Raw genomic sequence first — 15429 nt, 5'->3', positions numbered from 1 at the left:
TTCTCGCCCACACCCACCGCTGCTCGCAGCGCTCGAGCCGGGGTCAGGCCGCGCCCCATTAGACTCTGCGCAGCGCCGCCGGCGAAGCTCATAACATGGCGGCGGCCCGCGCAGGGCCGCCCACGTGACCTAGGTTCCGGCTTTTTCTAGAGAGGACGTTCCGTACCCGCGCGAAAGAAAGACTGACTGAGCGTTCTCGCGAGCTCTCAGTCGAGGGGAGGGGAGAGAGCAATAATATCTCGCGAGAGTTCGGGAGCTTTTTCTCCTAGAATCCTGAGGTGTGTGGGGCCAACGAGGAGGAGATCTCGCGGTATCCTCCAGGAAAGCGAGCGACTCCACTTGCAGTCATAGAAGCCCATGGTAGGAGATCTCGCGCGACGTCTCTGGAGCCTCACCCGTCGAAAACCGAGGGGACGAGCCTACGGAGATCTCGCGATAGTCCTGGATTTCTCCCCCCCTTAATACACAACTGCCGGTTCTCTCGCGAGATCCTTGCTGCCCTGGTGGGGGAAGGGATCGAGCCGGGAGGGGGCGTAGTTTGCGTGCTGAAGTCAGCGCGCTGGCAGGGAGGGGGCGGAGATATATAAGGGCCGGGCCGAGCCGGGGGGGTTTCAGTTAGAGAAGCGAAACGATTCGAGGCGAACAAGCAGCAGCAGCGGCGAGTTCGAGACCCGGCGAATCCGACTCTCTAGACGCGGAGCGCGACCTCCCGAGACGATCTCTCGTTATGAGTCATGTGGCGGTGGAAAATGCCCTCAGTCTAGACCAGCAGGTGAGGGACCGCCGGGGCCGCCAGATAGTCGATGATGGCGGGGGGGGGGGCAGCATCAAGTCACGATTGTCGTGAACCCTGCGATCTCGGCGTCAGTTCTCAATGAGGGTGTCGCGATTTTTCCCCCGTTTAACCTCATCGCCCGCCGGCTTCTTGCGCATTGAATTGTTGCGCAGTTTCCGTGGTGGCGCGACTAATCGCCGCGTTGGTCTCGGTCGCGGGCCCGGGGCGAGGGGTGGATGTTTCTACTGGCTGCCGGGCTGCGCGTGTCGCTGCGCCCTGGCGAGCAGGCCCCAAGCCCGGCTTTTGTGTGAGGCCCGGGACCCCTGGCGGCGGCTACGAGGAACGGCTGGGAGGACAATGGCGGCCATTGTGCGTGTGACGGAGGCAGGCGGCGGGCTGGGCCGGGCCTTTGTCTCGCGCACTCCGGGACGGGGCGGGGGGGGGGGGGGGGACTCCTTTGTTCTCGAGCCCGCTCCTGCCTGGGCCGCAGTGACGCAGCTGGGCCGGAGCGTAGTTTACACGCTGCCGGCGAGTGTCGCGGGCGGACCCGGCTTCGCGCTGCCTCCCCGTGGGCGGAGCCTCTGGCGGCCGCATCTAACGAAGCGCTAGGGGGAAGCCCGGTGTCGCAACGGGCCCGCTGGTCTCCCGTATCCGTGCCGCGGGGTGGAGTGGGCTGGAGACTCTGGCCACGTGCCTGAGCGTGGAGAGGAAGCGGGGCAAGTAGCCCGGGGAGCCGAGTCCTGTTTTTTCACGCCGCGCGCTCTCCCATTACCCCGAGTCTGGCCTGCGCTGGGCGGCGCTGTAACGGGGAACCCGCTCCCCTCCCCCCGGCATTTACCACTGCGGCAGCCATCTCAGTGCGGCGGTGCAGCAGGCGCTGCGGGCTGGGATTTCAGATGCTGCGGGGAGCAGCCGCTCCGCTAATCCGGCGACCGGTCACGTGTTTCCTCGGAGCAGGGACCGGCTGTCTGACCTACTTCGAGAGGAAATGCCAGGACAGCGGCTGCAGCGATTCCCCTCTCCCCCGTCAATAATTGCTAGCCTAAAATGGCAGGCTGTGTGAAGGATACAATTGCAACTTGGATTCGGACAGAAATCTGCGCTTGGTTATCTTCTCCCCCGACCCATTCCCCAGAATTGGAATGACACTTGCTTGTCACAACAGTGGTGTCAGTAGGCAGCAAGTCTAAACACCATGCCTCTGAAACTAACAGCGCATGTGCTGTGTACTTTGTTTTCATAGGAATGCAAGAATTAGCAAAGTTTGTTTTTAAGTAGGAGCTGAACATATGTTACCTAACTAGAAACATCCCCCCACTCCTTTATACAAGTTAGTGTTGACATCAAGAACAGAGTGCACACTGAAGGTTTCTTCCACTTAGCTTTTTTTAAGTGGAGATGGCACACTGCCAAAAACCATCTTACACAATCATTGTTTCAGAGACCACTTGTAGACATGTTTGTGAGGTGCTTCAGCCTTTCCGAGAAAATTTTAGTCTTATAATTCCCTGGAATTTTTTTTATAAATGGTAGTTGGTTTGTACAACTAGTAGGCTACCTAACCCCACTCCAAGTTGAATCTGGAGTTATGCCAACTATTGGCAAATGACAGCCTGCCTTGTAATCATAACAAGGTTTTGTTGTGTGTTAATATAGATGAAATTGAAGCTACAAATATAGGCAGATTAATATCTAAATTAACATATGTAGTAATGTGCCAGTATCAAAAGCTGCATACTCACTGAATATATTTGAATCCTTCAATTCAACTTACTGCCTTTTTATCATTAAAAAAAAAAACACCTTAAGGCCTAGATTTTACACCATGTAATCACTTAGCAAGTGTTCCTAAAGCAGTGCGTTCCTACCCCCGTACTACTTTTTTAGTAAAAGTAAGACACACGTCTTATGTGATTACACAAAAATCAAACTTTATTGTCTAAAGACTGTTGTTCTGTACTGTTTCCAGTTCTGGAACAACCATGTTTTTTAAAATTGTGTATTGGGAACCTTGATCATACTCCTTATAGAAAGCATCCTTGCACTATTTTTCTAAAGTGTTTCTGTGGTCCTAAAGAAAATTCAGTAGTATAAGAGGGAAATGACTAGAGTTCTTGATTTGATTATCTTAATCGTTGAATTGCAAGTGCTGAGAGCTAGGTTCTGGTTACCAAGCAGCCATTGAATGTGGTGCACATTCATTTGTGAGCATAAAAGCATTCAAAAATTGAATTGTCACTGGGCTGTGTCTTAATGCCATGATATAAGTTGATGGCAATGTGTTAATACAAAGTACATGAATGCTATATTTTTTGTAGTTTGCTGGTCTAGACCTGAATTCCTCAGACTCTCAGAGTGGTGGAAGCACAGCAAGTAAGTATATAATTTGATGTACCTGTTCTCTTTTGGCTATATCCAGATATATAGCTGTTGCTTGTTTTGTACAGCTTTGAAGAACACTAATTTCTGGGCATTAATTTAAAAATGACTTAATGTAAGGGGGGGGAACTAAAGGGGTTGACTATTGGATGGGGTGGGGGGATGTATTGAATCAATGAGTAGTATGGGTTAATACTACTTCCCTGTTTAAAGGCAAAACTTACTCAGATCCTTCAGGATTTAACTTGATAGAAGCTGGTCTCCAAGTTTGAGACTAGTTCTGGTCTTCCCCACCAGGTAAGTCTTTGAAGCAGGCATTTAGTTAGAAGCTAAGTTGCATGAGGCGGCCCCTTCAACTCATTTAGTTGCCTGTGCAAGACAAGAAACCACCCCAGTAGGCATCTTTTCATAGTGGTTGAAGACATGAATTGCTTCTTCTGGCATATGGAAATCACATTTCTGGGAGGCTCTTTACTGCAGCACAGGACTGAGGCCCTCATATAAGTGGTGTCAGTTGGGGAATCTTCCTTTTGATTGTATGAATTTCAAATTTGATTCTTGTATAAGAATTTCACTTGAAGCAAGGGTATCTTGGTGTAGTCTTCTGCTGAGATAGTGAAATTTGGAGCAAAGGAGTGATAAATTTGCTTCTAGTAGTGCTCTGAAAGGGGATGGTGGATTGTCCTCAGATATTTAGAGAGCTCAGCATCTCCTGAAAGCATCTGTATGTGATCGATGTTGCTCAAGTAGTGTTATAGCCAGTGCCTAAGCTATCTGGCATCAATTTCTTTGCTCCTTAAAACTAGGAGTGCTATATAGAGAGCATCCTTGCGTGGTAAGTAGAACATCTTACTATACTATACTCAAGCCCACCAAATAAACAATATTCTCTAGAGATGGAACAAGATGTTCTTTCTGAAAAGTCACTATTGGGGAGGCCCAGCAAGAAGCATTTCAATGGATTTACTAGGGAAAGTCCTCTGAAATGGTATTGTGTAAGGTCAGGACTTCCTGAAGTGTCAACATGCTAAAACTGAGCTCTACCTTTGGTCTCAGAAGTTGAAAGTCAGAGGGTTTGGGTCAAATCTAGCTGGCCAAAATGCTGCTAAACTCCACTGATCAAGGAAAACTGGAGAACCAACCAATTCTCTGCTATGGAGGCATAAAGCACATAGATGACTGAGGCCAAACAGCACTCTTATGTTGAATAGAAGGGGTGGACAAATACATTCTTGTGAAACAGTGTACAGCATGCATATCTGTGTCATAACTGCACTGTCTTGGGCTGCTTTTGAAGCCTCTAGAATTGAGGCAGGTTCTATGGGCCTTAATTGGGATTATGTATTTGCATGAAGAGTCCCCAAGAGGTAGGTAGTTGAACCAGATCTTTCTCAGAATAAAGACACTTTTGGTGGAGAAGACACATTTTTTAACAGATGTTGCTACTTATACATTTGTATGTGGTTCTGTAACAAAACTAACTAGTGTGGTGTTTTTTCTTTTTAGAAGGTCGATACATTCCTCCTCATTTACGGAATAGAGAACCTTCAAAACAAGGTATGTTTTTTTGTTTTGTTAATGTGTTGGCATTACTTCATGCTAATATACAGTAAAGGACAACTGCAAGCACCAATCATGCTTGAATTATCTCAGTAATAAGAGATGCATTTCAGATTTTTGACATTTTACACTAGTCTTCATAGTGTAAATGTGGCTATACATACTGCTAGACTGTTCTTTACATAGTCATGAAAGTCCTTGGCTTTCATTGGCTAAGCACTAGCGTGAATGCTAAATTTGACCTTGGCTGTAGTTCAACTGTCACTTGATTATATTGTGCAGGATGTGTCTACCAAGCCTGAGACTATATCAGCTTGCAAGTTGCATCGGTCATAATCAAATGACAGTGTTGAAGCAAGATGGACTCTTAATCTTACAAATGATTGTTTCGTTGTTATGATCTGGGGTCAGCCATATCTGTTCTAATCATTCATTGGTGCTAGTGTGAGGATCTCTTGAGTGCAGTGTGATATCTCCAAAAATTAGTTTAACTTAACTCCTGCTGTCACTTCTGAGGAAGTATACAGTCTGGATCCATTTTCCTATGGATAGGAGGCATGCCTCAATTCCCTACACTGGAGACTGATAAAATTCTTACTGTTGCTGGCTGGCATTGAGTAGCAAAAATGATTCTGGTACACTTCAGTTAAGATTCTGTGTAATGTCGTCTTTTTTTATAAAAGAATAATCCATGGGCAGTAGCAGCAGGGCAGTATCAACAGTACCTCTGTCCTTTTTCTATGGCCCAAAACTGCAAATGTGTTTCCTACTGCCACAGGGAGACATGAAATATTTACGAAACTGTGGTTTATATATGGTTTGTGAGGGGGCTGCTTACTTTAGAATAAAATCATGAGACTTACATCAGATAAAATGGAGCTGTCTGATCTTTACCTGGTCTATAGACAGTTCAGTCTGGGAGGGAGGCTAGAAATTATATCCCTGTCAATGTAATATATAGGAGGGGGAATCCTTAATTCTTTCCTTTTCCGTCTTAGTGAGTCTGAAAGAGGTAAGTCCTTCAAACAGCTCAATGAGTGGTATTTGCACACAGCCACAGTAGTATGCAGACACGATATGCACTGAATGGGTGGAGCAAAAATGGCACAATCCCTTGTCAAAAATGACAGCCCAATAGTTAGAATTGGGCAGCTAAAACTTCTGTACATGGCAATGGGTTTGACTGAAAAGTCAGTCAGCTGTGTTACATTACTAAATGCAGCTTGTTGCTAGAAAGTAGACTGACTACCTTGAATCAAATATTTTTCTGAATTTAGCAAAACCACTATTGTAATCCAAGAAACTACTGTGTGTTCAGTTACTCTTTAATTTTAAGAGTATGCCTTAAAATTTTTATTAAATCTTGACTGCTTAAAACACACAAAGCATCTTAAAAATAGAATTAATGTAACTATTTAGCAATCTACTTGGCAACTCAGCTTTTGATAACCTAATGAACTCTTAATTGAGATCTCTGTATTAATTCACTTAACATAAGATCTAGTCTAAAACACTAGTATTCCTGGGATAATGGCACCAATTGATTTTTGGAGATACTGAAATGGAAATTAATTTGACTTTTTCAGCCTAGGACTTCTGGAGCCATTTAGCACAAACCATAAACTTATTCTGCTTCCAAGCACTTCTAAAATTTCAATGTTAAAACTGTTGAGCAAAGCACTTGCTTATCTCCAGGTTTGAGGCTGTTGAAGCATACCCCTCCATACTATAACTAGCCTTACATTAATATTAAAATACACCTTTTTTCCTTAGGGTAGGTATTGCCTAAAGCAGCACAATGTCAGCCTGTTTTAGTTGAACATGCTGGAATGTATAGAGCCTTTGCAGCTTAATGGTCTGGGAAAGAATTTAGTTCGTTTAAATGGAAAATATTGCATACAAATAATGGATTGATAAGTGATAGGATAGGCCAGACCTGCTGAAGTCTAAGAGTGAAGTTCTAAACCTCACTGACTGCTCATCTACAGGAAGGTGGAGCCAAAGTGCTGCTGCTATTTCCCCTTTCAACGCATGGTAACTCATTCTAAATCCCATTGGCATTGTTCATGGATGTGTTTTTCCTTTAGCCCACAACTTTCCAAATTTACCTATGGCATAGCCCTGAGATTATGGGAATGACACTGCTTCAGCTTACTACAGATGGCAGGAAATAATCTAGTCTGCCTCCAAGATTATTATAAAAAAATGTAGCTTCTATACCATATTTCTTTGGAGGAAAACTCTTCAGGATGCAGTTACTGATGGGAGAAGCCTGATGCTGTGGATCCAAGGCCATGTTTTGGGGTAGAAGGGAGTTGCTTCTCTATTTGCCTTATTTCTAATGTGGGTATATACTTAATCCTCTTCTGAACTGCCTACGGAGACCATCTTGCTTCCCTTGCAGTAAAACCTTTGATTTACCAATTCCTCGAATGGTAGAGTAGGCAGTGTTCAAGTAATTCTGAAGTGGAAGTGATTCAAATGCTTTCTGGCCCAAGATAATACTACTTAAAGACCAATGGTAAATCTTCTTTTAATAGGGTTTACATTTCACTGACTGGCTAGATCATTGTTGAGTCTTACTGGATGAAATGAGATCCTGTACTGTTCAGCTGACTCACGAATGTGCCAACCACTTTCTATATGGCATGCATGGGAGAAAACACAAGCCTTTAACTTGTAGAATTGTCTGTCCTCTAGGGAAACCTTTTTTCCAATTCTTTTGTAGCTATACCAGGCACTTAAATTTCATCTTTGTACATTTAGCTTCCCTGTAATGCCTCTTTGATCATCAGGTTGATGGAACTGTGCCTGATTAGAGAAAGTATAGAATACATTTGGTCTTGAATTTTCTTGAAGCCTTTTGGTTTTGACTCTGCTATATCCCTGGAGTTTTCATGACTCTCTTTGACAGGAAATATCTGTAGCTACATGAAAAACTACTATTCCAATTCAGGGCCGCCACCAAGAAGCTGTAAGTCAATATCATCAGTGCGCTGATGTATAACTATGCTATTCTATAGCATGAGTTGAAACTGGCTATACAGCAGTGACAGTGAACTAACAAGTGATGTTTGAGTTTGCAGTTTTTTCATTTTAAATTAGCAATTATCCTTTCTGACTGCATTTCAGCTGTTCTGGAGATATGTATACTAGCTGCTGCTTGGCTTAAAATGTTTGTATGTAACACATTTTAAGATAGTCAAATATAGCTTAGGTCTGTAGAATCTTATAGTGAGCTTATATTAAGAAAGTACATGTATCTGGTATCCAAGCAAGCTCCCAAAGCAAGCTCCCAAAACAAAGCATTTGTTCATGGGCTATAGTTGATAGTAAGTAACCTTTTATACCAACTGTAAAGCAGTAGAAAGACATGAGTATGGATGAATTCTTGCTTTTCAGTAGTACCATAGGGCTACACTGGTAAGAAATTGCACCCTTATAGACTTAGAGTAGTTGTGCTCTTTGCTACTGGCTCAACTGATTTGGCTTTCTGCATTGAATCACCATGGATGGTGTAATCACCCCGGGTGGATGAAGTTGGTTTAAAAACAAGGTTGGTTGGGGTTTTGTCTTCCCCTGCCTGGCCTAGCCTTTGTCCACTATACCCTATTACAACTCCTAGCATGGCTTTCTCTAGAACTTTACTACCAGACCACATTGCCTTAGTAGACATATGGGGATGAAAGGTTGCCTTTCCACTTATGGTGAAAGCCTAGTAAAATGATTTTGGCAAAGATTACCAGTAAATGGCTATAAAGCCAAGGTCTCGACAGACACTTGCAGGATAAGTCAACTCGCATCAGACTTTTATTTATTTCTAACAAATATTGCAGTTCTATTTGCACCATGGTTTAAGAGTTCTGTTTCCAAAATACAGAGATGAAAATCATCATGAGTCTCAAAGTTAAAATTGACTTCCATTGGCTTATTTGAGTTGCAGTTGCTCATGCAGAAGAAAGTGTGTGCAGTCTAACTTAAACACTTGCATGGGTGTAAATGACACTTGGTGAAATCTTGTATGCTGCTTGCCATCTTTTATTTCATCACTAGTGCAGTTCACCATTAAAAATAGTCTCCTAGTTGTTGCTAGTTAATGGCACAGTTCGTTCCTTAAGCTTGTAATCTGTTCGCCTTCACAAACTTAAGATTAAACTTCACTCAGACTGAAGACTCACTCTAAATACTGCTTTCTCTACTCTGATGACTGCCTTGGTATAAATGTTTGTCTTTGAGTGGCTGCATGTCTCCTTTACTAAGGCCTGGTTGAAACAAAGCTGTGCTAGTTTAACTGAAAGCTGGACTGACTTCTTCTAAAACGGGCACAGCTTTGTGTGGTGACACTAGGTCCAAACCTTGCTGAAACTAATTCACTGTGCCTGTATCTTGCTGGGTCATTCCCTATATGAAATGAGGATATCAATCTTCCCCTCCTGGGATCTGTTCCTTTCTGTACCAGTAAAATCTTAACATAGCAATTGAGACCTTTCCAGAAATGTAGCCATTAACTCTCTGGACCCAGTCATTGATTCATTGCTAACCACATCTATTCTGCTTTCTTAAAACAAGTTCTTACTATGACCTGTCTTCCCATACTGCATTGCTAGTAAGGCTTGTCTGACTAACAAGCTTTGCTTATGTGGCACAGTGTACTACACAATAGTCCAAAATTCTTAGGAGTTCATCCTGTGTAACTGTCTTCAAGTGGAAAAACGTACTAAAATCTGGCTTTCCTGATTCTTAAAGGAAGCCTGATGGCTTGATTTATTTTAACCTGTTAACTAAGGAGCAGATAAAAGGTTGGAGGGGAGAATCTTAAATCTCCCTCAATTGCTATTTCAGTTACCTTCATATGAAGTACTAGAGCTATTCTCTACTACCCAGAGTTCTTGCAATAGGCTCCAACTTATAGTATGGCAATAGCCATAGTGCACAGGATACTCTTGATGTTTCAGTAACATTATCTGACCTATCTAACTAAACTAGCTTTCAAAGGAGCCTTTTCAACAAACTCAGATTTGGTTTTGGCTGAGTTTGGAATCTCTTCTCCATAAGAATTAACATTGTGAACAAACTGTTTATTTAGTAAACTAGAGAAACTGTTCTTGCCATGGATCCTTCCCAATAAAGTGATCTGTAGCTCCAATTAAGGATAGGTACCTAAAAGGATCCCCTGCCTTTGGAAGGATTCTGTCTTGCTGCAGCTTTTTGCATTCTGGCAGTAAAGGTTACACCACCTCTGGATTGGTGCTATGCAGCTTGCAAACTGCTCAGTGGCATGAGTTACATTTTCCTTTAATTGTTTCACTTTTTATTCTCTGCCAAAGATTCCCCCAACTGGGACTCTGGTCGCGGAGGTAATGGCTATATGAATGGCTATGACCGAGACAGCCGGATGAATGGCTATGATCGTGATCGCAGTGGGTTTGGATCTAGAGGAGGATCTGGACATGATGACAGAGGTGGGCGAGGGGATTGTTAAACTCTCCTTTCAGCCAACAGCACTCCTGCAATTTGGTGTGGAGAGAAGATAACTACTCTATTGTAACAACTAGAAAATAGTTTTCCTCCAGAAAGTTTGTTTGGTTTTAAATTTGTAGCATGTGAAACTGAGATTGCACATGAATGCTAGTGGCTTATGAAGTTGGACTTATTAGTGCACATGGTACTGGTTTAGTGCTGAGCTGCCCATCTTCACCTACCAGGATACAAGAAATGGGGCTTACAGGCCTTAACTGAAATTGGGGTGCCATTATGTTTGCTGCTATATTATACATGGATAGAAGGTCTGTTTTTGAAGAGTTTACACTGTAAACGGAGAATACGAAAGGTGGGAGTCTGCTACAGTCTAAAACAAGAGTAATGCAACCAAAGTGACTCTCCCAAGGTCATGCAGGAAGTCTATACATAAATAAGGAATAAAATGGATTTCCTGGTTCCCAGTCCAGTGCCATAACTACAAACAAGTTGTCTTGCTCAGTTTGAGTAATCAAAACATCAGATTCTGAACTTTTGCCCCAGAAAGCACCCACAAAAGGAGTACTCTACCACTTTTTTTAGTGTTGCTTGTGTGTAAGGGATGCCTTAAAACAGGCACTCCTTTATTCATTAAGGTCCCTTGCTAATAAAGGATTTTCATGTTTATTGATCTACATTTTGAGATGTTAGACTGCAGGTTGGGTTGCCAAAATGCGATATGGTCTTAAAACTTTCCCAAATCAAAACCAATTTAAGTGTCATAAGTGCTTTTAGTTTCTCTAAATTACATATAACTAAGGACAAAGTTAAAGTTTTGTGATGATGACTCTAGCATTTGTGGTCCCATCTTAGATATCTCACTTTGAACCCTCTTGGTGTGGTTATAGGAAAGGGGAGTTTGGCTTAGTATTTCATATCCCATCTCAAAACAGGTAAACAAAGAAAGATAGAGACAGTCTATATTATGCAACATGTAAGATCTTTTTTGAATGAGCCTTCAAGAGCAGGATAATCCATTTCAAAACTTCTGGATGCAAAGAGAATTTTACACAGATGTAGTGACTCCTTCAGTTTTGGGTGGGAGCTGGGGAGTTTTGCCTGCTTTTCTTGTAGGGGTTGGAGAAACTTGTTCTTCTATTCAGCGGCCAAAGGAGGCTGGAGCTCAGATTTATGAACAAGGGGCAGGGGGGAACAACTTGATTCTCCAGCTTCAAAGTTAGACTTCTCGAGGGTAGCAGTTTGCTATAGTTTGTTTTTAACCATGTATCCTAACATAGCATTTGAGCCAGTCATTGGTGTCTTGTCATTATTTGGAGTAGTACGAAATTCTAAGGAATGAGATGCTATGGCTGGGGTATGGTGAAGAGTGGCTTCATTAAGTGCCTGTGGACATTCCTTCCCAAAATATGATTAGACTAGTAAATTAGAGCTCAGTGTGGTTTAGATTGGGTTTTTTAACTGCAGCAGCTCAGGTGCAGTTCAGGTTATGAGCACAACATGCTGAGACTATTTTATACTAAGTTGAGGTAGCCACATTTACTGACCCTCCAAGCTGCATATGACAGTCTCAGAAGTTCAAGAGCCAGGATGTACCTGACAGGGCTCAGGACTTCAGCCCTGCTTCTGCTGCAGTCCCAAGCCTTGGCAGGTGCACCCCACAGGGCTGAAGCTCCAAGACCCCCCCCCACTCCCCAATGGACAGAAGTCCCAACCCCCCACCCTGCTGCAAGGCAGAGGTCCCAAGCTTCCCCTCCACCAGGTCTGGTAGGTGGAGAATTTGTGGGGGGGGGGGGGAGGGGAAGCGTTCAAAGCTGCGCTTTAATGGTAAGAGCCACATGTGGCTCACAAGCCAGTTTGGCTATCCCTGTAAGTCCTTGTTTTATGTAGTTAAGTAGCGTAGATTTAAATAACTGCATAGTTGGACTCTAAACTGTGAATCTCTTGCTTGACCTGTCATTTCATTAGAGAATATTGGAAAGTTGTACAGTACTAACTACATGAGTATAGCTAACCACGTGTCTGAAATCCATCTCCTGTTCTAAATCACTCTAATAAAATATGGAGGTGGGGAAAATGCACTCTGTTGGAGTTTACCTTTTGGCTAGCTCCTAACTCATGTGCACCTTCATGGTGGCTTTAGATTGAACTGAGTCTTTTGCTTGTTAAAATTGGTTTGTTACCCTGAACAGAGACTTACTGACTTTTATGACTAGAAAAGTAACCCTTTTCTTTCCATGTCTAGGATTTGACAGTGGGTGGAATTCTGGTAGAGACAAGGATGCATACAGCAGCTTTGGTGTTCGGAGTGACCGTGGGGGAAAATCGAGCTTCTTTAGTGAACGTGGGAATGCCTCAAGAGGAGGAAGGTTAGTATCTTCTTGCTCCATGCAGTGCAAAACTAACTTACATCAGCACTAATAAGTTTTATGGTAGAACTATGATCTTGCTTCACTCCTGCTTCAGTTCTCCATATGACATGGAAACAGGGCTATTTAGTAATTTGGGGCAGCAGAATGAGAACCCTGCTTGGAAAACTAGCCTTTCAGGATAGGCAGTATTGTAAATAACTTAAAGCAGTGTTTCTCAACCTAGGAGTCATAAGCAGGGCTGGCATTAGCTGGTAAGAAGCAGGGCAATTGCCTAGGGCCACACAAAACTAAAGTACGTGGTTTCAACCCCGTGAGGCAGCTGATTCTGGGAGCCCCATGCTGCAGGGCAGCTGAAACCCCAAGCTTAAGGTAGGGGGTTGCCGGCACAAAGGTTGAGAAACACTGACTTAAACTGAGTGAATTGGTTTGAGTCTTTGGACTAGCTAATGACCTTGGAGTTCTGTGGAATGGCAATAGGATGCTTGCATCACAGGTGAACACTTACTAGTTACTGGGAGCAAGTGCTTAATGTAAAATGACAAAATTGAAGTTAAAATGTTCTCAACATTTTTTTCTCATTAAAAGTGTACCTGAGAACAAAATCTGAGTGAATTTAATAAAACAATTGGGTAAGACTCTTGCAGGTTCTCTCCCTTTATTTGGTCAGTTCTAAACACCTCATGTTTGTATGCACAAGTGTGGTGAGAATGACCTTTTTCGCCTCGTTAGTCCTGTATCCTGAATTTTCTCAAACATGGTTTACCAGGCCTAAAACTAAACGCAACCCAGGTAAGGACTCTTTTCTACCTTTTATCCAAAGTCCATTTTACAAAGAGGGAGCATGCCTGTATAATGCAATCATTGACATGACAAAGGACCAAGTGTACTTGAGTTCAGAATTTCCATTTGTATTAGCAATAAAATATAGGAGCAAGTAAAACTTGCCAGTTGTGAATTTTTACTATAAACTAGTCAATGAATTAACATTGCTTAATGTGCCTCCCCTTTGTACAAAACTGTCACCTTTCTAGAATGGGTGTATACTAAAACCTGTAATTCAAACACATGTAAAAGGGAGAATTCTGAATTGCCATTCTACAGGTAAATGTCAGTTTCTCTCAACTTAAAACTTCCTAAGTAACAGAATTTTTTAAAATTAACTCCTATAACTATTTAGCTTCCTATTTGGGTTATTAGGCTATCCATGCTCTAGTTTACAATTGAACAGTTAATGTATGAAGCAGCACTGTTTTCCCCTAAAACATTAGTCACTAACTTACCAAACAAAGTATATGTAATGTACACCAGCTCAATGGGCAGGGCCCTGGTTTGTTAACTTATATTCCAAATCTGGAATCACACTTCATATTTTACCTAATGTGTGGAATTAATATGCAGTTAAATATAATGGGCCTCAGTTTGCATGTCAGACAACAACCCTTGTTGAGCTAGATTTTCAAATAAGTTTTTTGTTTAGATTTGAGGATCGTGGAAGAGGCGGTGACTATGATGGTATTGGCAGTCGTGGTGATAGGGGTGGCTTTGGCAGATTTGACCGTGGTGGAAATAGTCGCTGGTCTGAAAAGTCAGATGAAGATGACTGGTCAAAACCACTTCCACCAAGTGATCGTCTGGAACAGTGAGTAACTTTAACTTCATTTAGGTATCCTCATGTCAATCAAATCTAGGTTAACTACTAGAATACTGAAGTCTTCTATCATCTCCTTTCAGAGAGCTCTTCTCCGGAGGCAATACAGGCATTAACTTCGAGAAATATGATGACATTCCCGTTGAGGCAACAGGCAGCAACTGTCCTCCACATATTGAAAGTGTAAGCTTATTAAATGTTTAATAATGAATCTGGATTTTCAGTTGCTGTATACCAAGTAAACAAACTTGCAAGAGAAACCTGATGAATATGAGATTTGGTGCTTCTAGTGCTTAAACTATATCCAGCAACTTTTTTGCTCCTGATATAATGGATCTGCCATACTTTAGTGAATCAGAAAGCATGACAGAACAGTTGGTAAGCAAACTATGAATGGTGAGATTCACTTGTTTGACAGCTTCCCTTATGTTGCTTTAATAACTACATAGGTGTGCAGCTGAAAAGATTTCACCCAGAGAGAAGCATATGTGCTGAACTGTCTTGTAAGTTTTTGGGTTTTTTGCGTTAAACCTGTTGCAATGTGCTTATAGTAGATAAGGTTAAAGAAATGCACCTTGCACTTGGAGTAGAAGGTGGTGAGGTTTATGGCCCTCAGTTCCTCAGACTTCATTCTAATGTCTCTTCACCCGTGGAGAAGACCTTGTTTCTTATGCCGACTTTTTTCTCATTGAGAATTCCATTGTGTACTCCTGAAGGAAATCTGCACCCAAAAATTCTATACACAATTTTAAAATTGTCAAATAAAATGTGGAGGCTCCAGCATGGTAGTGGAGCACCCTGCAACTGTTCCTCCTTCCCCTCCCAACTCAGCGGTGAGGCTGCACCCAACCCTGACACAACACAAGGGCCTGCCCCTCCACACCAGGTATGGGCAAACAGCTCAGCAGGATCCTAGTGTGGGGTGAGTGTGTTCTGGGTGTGGGCAGCTTGGGGGGGGGGGGGGGGTATGGATGCACAGGCTTATTGGGGGAGATTCTGGGTGCAGGGGTGATGGGATGCTGCACAGGGGGTATCCAGGTGCTGAGGGTTGGTTGGGTGGGGGTATGGGTTCAGCTGTTTGGGGATCTGGGTGTGGGATACTTATTGGGGCAGTGCAGGAGGTAGTATGGTGGGTGTGGAGCAGTGCTTCCTGCTGCTGGGTTGGTTTCTGAGGGTGTCTGACCCAGCCCCAGTCATTCTCTCCCCCTGGAAGGGAAGTT

At 43.2% G+C, this 15429-nt stretch overlaps 1 protein-coding gene across 6 annotated transcripts in view; it reads left to right on the top strand.

Moving 5' to 3' along the window:
- The first annotated feature begins 283 nt into the window (after positions 1 to 283).
- DDX3X (DEAD-box helicase 3 X-linked) overlaps positions 284 to 15429 on the top strand; it is a 33854-nt gene continuing 18708 nt past the window's right edge. For 2 of the 6 annotated variants that reach the window (XM_075059578.1, XM_075059572.1), the window contains exons 1-8: positions 604 to 772; positions 3094 to 3148; positions 4661 to 4711; positions 7629 to 7688; positions 10042 to 10176; positions 12435 to 12558; positions 14039 to 14200; positions 14293 to 14392. In XM_075059578.1, coding sequence (XP_074915679.1) covers positions 728 to 772; positions 3094 to 3148; positions 4661 to 4711; positions 7629 to 7688; positions 10042 to 10176; positions 12435 to 12558; positions 14039 to 14200; positions 14293 to 14392 — 732 coding nt within the window. In that variant the 5' untranslated portion in view covers positions 604 to 727. Of the gene's footprint in view, positions 773 to 3093; positions 3149 to 4660; positions 4712 to 7628; positions 7689 to 10041; positions 10177 to 12434; positions 12559 to 14038; positions 14201 to 14292; positions 14393 to 15429 lie in introns of all 6 variants that reach the window. The other 4 variants (XM_032762303.2, XM_032762316.2, XM_032762332.2 and 1 more) reach the window with 4 other exon arrangements.

Source organism: Chelonoidis abingdonii, chromosome 1 (assembly GCF_003597395.2).
Source record: "Chelonoidis abingdonii isolate Lonesome George chromosome 1, CheloAbing_2.0, whole genome shotgun sequence".
NCBI lineage: Eukaryota > Metazoa > Chordata > Testudines > Testudinidae > Chelonoidis > Chelonoidis abingdonii.
The sequence above is the reverse complement of the archived record's forward strand: the minus strand, read 5'-3'. Positions and strand labels throughout refer to the sequence as shown.